General features: G+C 57.2%; 1 protein-coding gene across 1 annotated transcript; it reads right to left on the bottom strand.

The window, feature by feature from the left end:
- Positions 1–276: 276 nt before the first annotated feature.
- FZD8 (frizzled class receptor 8) lies at positions 277–3,723 on the bottom strand. The gene has a single exon (XM_077302987.1). The coding sequence runs from the start codon at positions 3,123–3,125 to the stop codon at positions 969–971; it is 2,157 nt and encodes a 718-aa protein (XP_077159102.1). The 5' UTR covers positions 3,126–3,723; the 3' UTR covers positions 277–968.
- Between the last annotated feature and the right edge of the window lie 5,939 nt (positions 3,724–9,662).

Below are 9,662 nucleotides of genomic sequence, written 5' to 3'. Positions count from 1 at the left end.
TCTTCCAAGCGGTTCTTTCCTGAGGATGGCACAGTCAGCCTGTCCCCCCCCACCCCAAGCCAGTTTGGCTATTTCAAACCTCCAAGACTGACCCCTAAACTCATGCACTGAAGTCCAAATTTAAAGGTGCACTCTATGCCCCAGTTCTAGCATCGCAAAATATTTCCCCATGGCTTAAGAGCTGTATTCCAAGATTGTGCCCCAAACCTCAGGAACCCAGCAACAGAATAAGCAGAGCACCAAGAGGGGTGGTGGTGGTACCCCTTCCCAAACATAATCATTTATCATCATTTTATTGACAAAATAGAATATTCAAATATTTGCTCTCGGGAGAGAAAGGAGGGAGGAGCGTGTGCACGTTGGAAGGTAAGCCTCTAAACTCTTTTTTTTTTTCTTTACAAAAAAATTGTACAGACTGTATAGCATTTGGATATATACATTATCTTACACGTTTTGTACACGGTACCAAATAATTATATAAATACATCCTTTAACATAAGAAACCCGTATTTATTGGGGGTATATAATTAAGACATAGGTTTTGATTGTAATTTAAGGCATCTGCCAGTTTGTCTCTCTCTCTCTCTCTCTCTCTCTCTCTCTCTCTGTGTTTTTTTAAAGTTAAAACTCTTCCCAACCCTGCAGTCCTATCAGAAAGCTCTTTCCAAGCTGGTTCTGAAGAAAGGGAAAAAAGCACGTGGAGCAGTCCCAGTTCAGCAAGTGGGAGGGGGGAGTGTGCGTGCATGCGCTGGGCTAGTCCAAAGAGAGGTTTAGAAAGTTCTTCCACAATTCCCTCTGCCAAGGAAGCTCCTGCCTTGAAGTCAGCGGTTGCCTTGGGGCCTCCAAGCGACTCTTTTGTCCTGCACACAGGGAGGCCATTAGGAAATTCATTAATGAGGGGGGAGGGGCAGTCCAGTGGGCTGTATCCCCCTCCTTCTCCCTCCGCTCCCCTGTCCTGGCCTTCCCCCTTACACCTGGGACAAGGGCATCTGTTTGGGGTACGAAACGGAGCTGGCAGTGCCCGACCTCCACGTCAAACCGGTGCTCACGTCACTGTACATGGACCCGCCTGCCCCGCCCAGTCCTCCCACGGCAGCCGTGGTCCCCAGGACCCCTCCGCCCCCGCCAACCGCTCCCAGGCCTCCGACCGTGGCGGCCGCGGTCCCTTTGCTGGCCCAGCAGCAGCGCGTGCAGAGCGCCTTCCAGGACTCCAGAGTCTTCCCGGACCAGACCCACACTCCGGACGTGATGCCCACCACGAGGCACATGAAGTACTTGAGCATGAAGACCGCGTAGTCCGGGCGGCGGGCCTGGTCGGGCTGCTGGTCCCGGAGGCAGGGGCAGTTGTGTGTGGCCTCCCAGCGGGGGCGGTTGTGCTGTTCGTAGAAGAGGCAGGCGACCACGCTGGCGGCGGGCACGGTGTAGAGGACCGTGAACAGGCCCAGGCGGATCATGAGCTTCTCCAGCTTGTGCGTCTTGGTCGGGCCCCCTTGCTGCTTGATGACACTCCGGATGCGGAAGAGCGACACGAACCCGGCCAGCAGGAACATGGAGCCGATGGCCAAGTAGATGAGCAAGGGGGCCAGCACGAAGCCCCGCAGGTTCTCCAGGCTCTGGTTGCCCACGTAGCAGATGCCCGCCACGGGGTCCCCGTCCACGGAGCTCAGCGCCAGCACGGCGATGGATTTGACGCTGGGCAGCAGCCAGGCCGCCAGGTGGAAGTACTGCGCGTAGCCCGCGATGGCCTCGTTGCCCCACTTCATGCCCGCCGCCAGGAACCAAGTGAGGGAGAGGATGACCCACCAGATGGAGCTGGCCATGCCAAAGAAGTACACCAGCAAGAAGACCACCGTGCAGAGGGCGGGGCCCGTGCTCTCGTAGCGCACGTGCTCCGCCACCGCCAGCTCCGGCTGCAGCTCGGCGGCGCCCCCTGCCGCCCCGCGGCCCCCCACCGCCGCGGCCGCCCCGGCGGCGCCCCCTGCAGGTCCCGCCGGCCCCGCTCCTGCCGCGGCCGCCCCGCCGCTGCAAGCCACCTTCTCGTGGCCGGCCACCAGGCGCACGAGGTAGCCGAGGGAGACGAAGAGGTAGCAGGCGGCCAGGAAGATGATGGGCCGCTCGGGGTACTTGAAGCGCTCCATGTCGATGAGGAAGGTGGAGACGGTGGCGAAGGTGGAGATGAAGCAGAGCACGGACCACAGGCCGATCCAGAAGGCGGTGAAGGCGCGCTCGTCCGGGCTGAAGTAGGGGTTGTGGCAGGGCAGGGCGCAGTTGGCGATCTGGCCCGTCTTGACGCGGTTGTACAGCGGGTGGCGCTCGCTCGAGACCGACACCATGGGCGCGCGGCACTGGCACCCCGGCTCGCAGGGGGGCGGCGGGCGGGCCTTGCGCGGGGGCGGCTCGGCGGGCGGCTGCGGCGGGGGCAGGGCGGGCGGGGGCCTGGCGGGGGCGCCCCCTCCTCCTCCTCCTCCTCCTGGGGCGGCGGGCTTGCGGTGGGGCGGCTTGGGCTGGGCCTGCGGCGGCGGCGCGGCGGTGGCGAGCTCGGTGCGGTTGTAGTCCATGCACAGCGTGTCCGGGTGGCCCTGCTCGGGCAGGCGGTCGCAGCGCATGCGGTCGGGCCAGGCGAAGCCGTACTGGCGCATGAGCGGCGCGCAGCCGGCCTTGGCCCGCTCGCACACGCTGCGGCACGGCGGCAGCGGCTTCTTGTAGTCCTCCAGGCAGATGGGCGTGTACATGCTGCACAGGAAGAAGCGCAGGTCGGCCGAGCACTGGATCTCCACCAGCGGCCAGAACTGGTGCACCTCCAGGCCGGCCTCGTCCTGCGTGTCGTGGTTGAACTGGTTGGGCATGTACGTGTAGTTGTAGCCGATGCCCTTGCACAGCGGCACCGTGATCTCCTGGCACGACAGCTCCTTGGCCGACGACGACGACGACGCGCCCGACGCCCCAGCCGCCGCCGCCGCTGCAGCCGCCGCCGCCGAAGCAGCCGAAGAAGAAGACGACGAGGAGGAGGAGGAGGACGAGGACCCGGCGGCGGCGGCGGCCACGGAGCTAGCGCCCTGCGGCGGGGACCAAGCCGGCAGCAGGAGCGGGAGGACGGCGATGGCCAACAGGTAACTCCGCTCCATGCTCGGCGGCGGCGACGGGCAGCGGCGGCGGCGGCGGCGCCACGTCCTGGCGGGTTCCCCCGAAGCCGAAGCCGGCCGCGCTCGTCCTCCTCCGGCCACCGGCGACACCAGCCGGGAGGCGGCGGCTGGAGCTCCTGCTGCTGCTGCTGCTGCTGCTTCGGCGGCGGCTCCTCGCGTGGCTGCGGCCCCTTCCGCCGGCCGCCCGGGCGCCTCCAGAGCGCTGCTTCCCTGCCTCCGGCCCGGGAGGGCTCCTGTCGCCTCGGCTGCGCTGCGCCGCGCCGGCTGTCTGCTGCGGGGCTCAGTCCGCGGCCATGCTGCGCCCGGCGCCGGCTTCAACTTTGCCCCCGGCCGCGCCGGGTCAAGATGGCTGAGGAGGCCGCCTGGCTCCCAGCGGACGGCGAGGCTCCCCCGGGGCCGGCGGCCGTGCGCGGCGCCGCTCTCCTCCTCCTCCGCCGCCTCCGGGGCTTCCGCGAGTGGCCAGCCGAGAGGTCTGCCAGGCGGCGGCGGCGGCGGCGGCAGGAGCGGCAGGAGCGAGAGGCGCCGCCGTCCCCTTCGCGCAACTTGGCCCTCTCCGGCTCCAGCGGCGCCAATCCGGTGGCCGCGCTCGCCGGGCTATTTATTCCGAGGGCGGCCAGGCCCCGCCTCGCCTGCGCCGGCGACCTATCAGGAGGGCTCCAGGCGGGGAGCGGGGTCCCCAACGCAGCCGCGCGTCTTAAGGTGGACCGCAGGTGACGGCCGCGGGGGGCGAGGGGACGGCCGCCTGGCCCTTTAAGGCTCCCTCCGCGCCCGCCTCCTGCCCGTCCCTGGGCGGCCTCCGCAAAGGTGTCAGCGGCTCCCTTTGCGCCTCGCCAGGCAGACAAGCGAGGGAGGAGCGAGCAGCCCGCTCCGGCCGCCCCCAACGCCCCTCGCCGCTTTCGGGACACCCCAGGCTGCAGCCAAGCGGGCGGCGCGGTTTCCCCACCGGGTCTGGACTCTCCCCGGAAACCGGAGGGAAGCGCGAATCCAGCGGCCAGACCGCTCCCAGGCGCCCAAGGCTGCGGCAGGGAACTCCGGGACGATTTCGCAGGCGCTACTTCGAATGGGAGGGAGGGAGGGAGGCGCACCTTAGCGCGGCCGGTGGCTCCGTTTCGGAGTGGCCGCGGTTCTCCAGCCTTCTCTTCCCGGATGCTCACCCCCCCCCCCATCTCTCCCCCCAACCCACTTGGCTTTTCCCCTGCGGGAGAAATCATTTCTGATAGATCAGCTTCAAGCACCCAAGGGCAGCCCTGCTCTTCTCTCTCTCTCGGCCTCCCCTCCCTCACAGGGTGTCTGTGGTGGGGAGAGGAGAGGGAAGGCGACCGTAAGCCACTTTGAGCCTCCTTCGGGTAGGGAAAAGCGGCATAGAAGAACCAGCTCTTCTTCTTCATCATCTTCAGTAATATCAGGGCTCTCCTCAGCCTCCCCTCCCTCACAGGATGTCTGTTGTGGGGAGAGGAGAGGGAAGGCGATTGGAAGCCGCTTTGAGCCTCCTTCGGGTAGAGAAAAGCGGCATATAAGAACCAACTCTTCTTCCCAGCTCATAGTTTCGAACCCTAGTCTTCTTGGGGCTGTGCCCACTTTGGTGTGATTATGAAAAACAGAGTGGTGCAGGTGGACGGCACTAAAAACAATGAATAATGCAGGGTGCTGTGAAGTTTTGCCCATCTCTGTTCTCGGCATCACCTCCTTGTGCTCCGATCGGTAAAGGGAAGGTACAGATCTAATTGAATGGGAAGAAACTTCTGCCTCCTTGGACTTTCTGGGAATTCGGGCCCCGCTCCTTTCTCAGCCTTGCACCTGCTGCTCTACCAGTCTGGGACCTTCCCCTTTGGCTGAGAGCACATCTAAGCAGGCCAGTATGGTGCATATAAGAATGGATGGGCAGGGAAAGAGGACCAGCAGCTAGGGTGGTCCCCTTTCTGTTTTTGCTTGGTTCTACTCCTAGCCTCATCTCTGAGTGAGCCCAGAGATGCCACCCCATCTGGGCAGGCAGAAGGCTCTGTTTGACAAACCTACCTCACAGGGTTGTTGTAAGGATAACATGGAAGAGAGGAGAATGATTTAACCTGCTTTGGATTTCCCATTAGGCAAAAAGGTGGGACATAAATGAATCAAAGACATAAAACATCTATCCCCCACCACAACAACCCCCCCCCCATTGAGTGACATCCACTCTGGAGATCTCTGAGTAGTCAAATGTATTGTTAATGCTGCCAGTTTGTTACTTAAGTTTTATTTTGTCTTATTTAATATTGAGGTATTGCGTGTTTTTGATTCACTGTTAATTTTAACACCCCCATTTTGTACACCGCCCTGAGCCATACTGGGAGGATATTATTAAAATTAATAATTAGTAATAATAATGAGTAATAATAATAATAATAATAATAATAATAAAGTGCACAGACAAGCTCTTTTTAAGCCCTGAGCAGAAACCTTTTAAGCCACAGCTGGAATTGGGAGTTCTTCCCGGCCTTGACCTGTAGGCCTGGAGGAACTAAAGAGCAAGTTTCTCGAGCTGTTGGCAAACGCTGGCAGGGGCTCATGGGAATTGTAGTCCATGGACATCTGGAGCACCACAGGTTGACTACCCCTGGTCTTAAGCCTGCCTTCAGCTTCTCTGTATCTGGTTGTGACACAGATGTAACAGAACTGATTTTTGCTATATATTCCCTGTCATGTAAGAAGATCATAGTCTGACGAAAGCTCACACCTTGATTAAATCTTTGTTGGTCTTAAAGGTGCTACTGGACTCTGATTTTATTGTGCTACTTCAGACCAACACGGCTACTCATTTGAATCTGTGGACCCAGAAACTTTGTTTCTGTTTACCTGGGCATAGCTGTTACTTTAGCTGCAAATAAAACTGGGTGATAACAGACAGGGCTTTTCCGTCACTGATTATCAGTCTCTCCTGGGTCTTGCACACAGTTTTGCTATCTGTGATCTGGGGACTGGATCTGAGTTCTTAAAGACGCAGAGCAAAATTGTCTGCTGTGGAACAGTGGCTTCCCCAGCTGCACTGCCTCCCTTTGGCGAGCAAGAAATCTGCAAGAGCTAGTGTGGGTCTGAAAGTCCTGTGCATACATGCAACTTTCTGGGTCATCCTGGGCCGGTCTCTCCCTTTCTCAGCTCAGCCTACAAAATCATAGGGATTCCACAAGGGACCAGGAAAACATGCTGCCCTGCACTCCAGGGAGAAAGGGAAGATAAAAATGCAAGAGCTCAGCCAGTGAAGACTGTGCCCAGGTGGTATGGGACTGGTAGAACTAGGGTGTGCCAACCAAGCATTGCCAAGGCCAGCACAAACTCGTGTGCTGATTCACAGATTATAAATATATGTATATATTTGAATATATATATAATATTTGCAGGCATGAGGACTCTTCAATTTTAGTTTGACTTTTTCTCTTTTCCCCATGATCCAGAGCTTGGAAAGAAGTCCTGAGCAGGAAATAAATCCCTGGCTCTCAGCTTGATTTCAGGAGAGCCAGCAAGATAGGGTCCAAGAAGCAAACGCTAAGGACATTTTTGTCTGTAGCCATCTTTCTCTCCTTCGCTCTGGCGGATATAAGGATGGACAGCAGACTAGCTGAGTGTTGCGGGAGGAAGGGTAATTGCTAGTTAGGAAAGCCCTGGAAAACAAACCATTAAGAACGGTCCACGACACTTATTAAACCGGGCACGATCTGGCGAATAAAAATGCAAACTTAAAATTGCTTACGTTGCAAAAAAACGAGACTTTGTAGTTCTCCACTTCGGCCGATTCATGGACTGTGTGTGTGTGTGTGGGGGGGGAGATGTGATTCTTTGGTGTAAAACAAAAGCCACTTCCGCCCCTCCACAGCAGTGCTAAAGGAGATTGTAGAAAATGGTCTGGCCCTAAATAGAAAACCCTCTTAAAATATAAAATCGCCATGCAGGTATGAGCACTTTAGAGCCATATGCTTATCTGGAAGGAAAATGCTACTGAAATCTATGGAGTTGATTTGCAGGTAAGCAACAGCATGAGAAACTGAGGAAACTGGGTGAATGCTGACCGAACCAAGGAGGTGATGCTTGTGTCTGTGGGGAGGAGCGACCCTCCCCCCATTCCCTGCCCCCTTTCCCCTGAGACTGCAGGTATGAATGAGCCATCCTCATTCATCTTGCAGGTAGACTATTCCTGTTCCCCGCCTCTCCACTTTGAACCCAATGAATGCAAGAAGACCTTGCTGTTCATCAGAAGCAAATCTCACTGAATCCAGTTTGATCTCTCCTTGTTGCTGTTGCACATGGAAGCTAATACCCAAATTTAAACTTTGTTGGTCTTGTTTTCTTTTTTAATCTAACTATAAATGAATAAAGGTGTCACTGGCCTCAAACTTTGTTTTCTCTTTTTCAGCACAAAAGTTCATCTTGCCCAGCTGACGGGCTGCTAACTAAACTTACCCGAGCATTCAGCCGTTAAGGTACACTGCTTCTAATCCTGGGTGCTCCATTGAGCTTATCACATCTACCGTTATCGATAGACCTGTGTCTCACAGAGTTGGGTATAAAACCCATATTACCAACAGGCTGTTGTTGACCGGTTAGGGTAATAACATACTGCAGAAGTCACCTGCAGGTTTTCTTATGGCTTTCCCAGTTTCAGCCGCTGCTGTTTTCCAGAGCTGTCCAGCTTCAGCTGAAAGGATGAGAAATGGGTGATTCTCCCACCCCCTCCATCTTCATTCATTCATTCATTCATTCATTCATTCATTCATTCATTCATTCATTCATTCATTCATAGCTTTGTCTGCCGCCCTTCTGCAGAGTTTTGCGTTTCCCTTCGTATTTAAACAAGGTTGCTTGTCCTTGGATTCTTGTTCTTTTCAGAGTATTTTATTGTGGGGTTTTATCTATCGCTAGTCAGTGACTGGAGTGGTGGGGTATAAATGAAATCATCATAAATCATAAACAAACAACTGGAATAAATAAATGGCTATCCCCCCTGTTTTTTTGTTGTTGTTTACAAACATAATCGTGTTTACAACCAACCCACCCACCTTACAGAAAAATGATTTTTAAAAGTGTGTGGGGGGGGAGGCCTGCCAGTCCCTCTGGGAATCCCTTTGGGGCGGGTGCAGGTGGGGCGACTTTGGGGCCTTCTCCTCTCCCGGGTCGATAGCTGCTTGTCTGCTTCCTCCATCCGCGATCCACCTTAAGCGCTGAGGCCGGGAGGCGGCGGCGGAGGAGGAGCGAGGCGGGCGGGGGAGCGGAGCGTTGAGCGGCCCCCCTGGCAGGTTGGTTCGCGCCTGCCCGTCGGGGGTGGGGGTCGCCTTCTGCTCCCGCTGGGCCCCTCATTGCGGCCGGTGGGGGGTGGGCGAGGGGCACGAGATCTGCAGAGTCCCCCGCGCCGCTTTGGAGCGCTGTGATCGGCGGGGGGGGGGGGCCGCGGGGAAACGCAAGCACGTGGCGCCGGCCTGGGCCCGGGGAGGGGGGAGAGAGGGGCGTCCAGCGCGTGGAAGAAGTTGGGGGGGGGGGGGACGGGGGTCGCGCCTCGCCGCCTCTTGGCTGCCTTGCGGCGGAGAGGAAGGCGCGGGGCTCCCATTGCCCCTCCAGACCCTCAGCGCAGCAGGAAACAAGCCGCTGCCCTGCCTTGGATCGAGGAGCTTGCTCCCGAGGAAGCGGACCAAGGACCCGGCTGGGCGGAAGCGGTCACCCGTGGCCCACCCTGGGAGAGTGCGGGCCCTTGCCCTCCGGGGCAGGTGGCTGCGAAGAGGCCGGTACTGCCAGAGGGCCCCTAAAAATTGGGGGAGAGTCACCGAAAGGGGGAAGGTCTGCAGCTTCAGGCGTTGAACGCTGGCCATTTGAGGTTTGTTTGGGTACAACAAACTGGTTTGATCCCGGATTCCTCCACAGGCTGGACTTGGAAGCCTCTTTGGATGACATTAAGATCCTTTTCAAGGAAGAGGCTTCCCACTCTGCAGAGGGGAGAAGAAGGAAGTCCTTCACTACTTGAAGGAGTCCCAAAGTGACTTACAAACCCCCTTACTCTCCGCACAACAGACCCCCTGGCAAGGAGGTGGGGCTGAGAGAACTCTGACAGAACTGTTCTGTGTAAACAGATCTATCAGGACTGTGACTAGCCTAAGGTCACCCAGCTGGCTGCATGTGGAGGAGTGGGAAATCAAACTACCAAGGACCGGTCCAAGGCAGGATCTTAAGCCTGCCCTGTAATTGACCAATGCACAGCTAGATCTGTCTGCTGGGTCTAGTCAGTTTAAAGTGAAACTCTAGCATGCACTGCTGGGAAGATCTGTTGCAGGGGGTAGTCAAACTGCGGTCCTCCAGATGTCCATGGACTACAATGGACTACAGCGCTGGCAGGGGCTCATGGGAATTGCAGTCCATGGACTTTTGGAGGGCCACAGTTTGACTACCCCTGATCTATTGAGTGGCTTCTGTATATAAGTTGGGGTCGGTTGTGTGTTTTTTGGTTCAGTTTCAGTTCAGTCTTGTCCCATCATGCTGGGCTCACAGTAAAGAGCTGAAACG

Source organism: Paroedura picta, chromosome 11 (assembly GCF_049243985.1).
Source record: "Paroedura picta isolate Pp20150507F chromosome 11, Ppicta_v3.0, whole genome shotgun sequence".
Lineage (NCBI taxonomy): Eukaryota > Metazoa > Chordata > Lepidosauria > Squamata > Gekkonidae > Paroedura > Paroedura picta.
The sequence above is the reverse complement of the archived record's forward strand: the minus strand, read 5'-3'. Positions and strand labels throughout refer to the sequence as shown.

Coding starts and splice junctions, on each gene's coding strand:
- FZD8 (XM_077302987.1), bottom strand. CDS start 3,125: ATGGAGCGGAGTTACCTGTTGGCCATCGCCGTCCTCCCGCTCCTGCTG.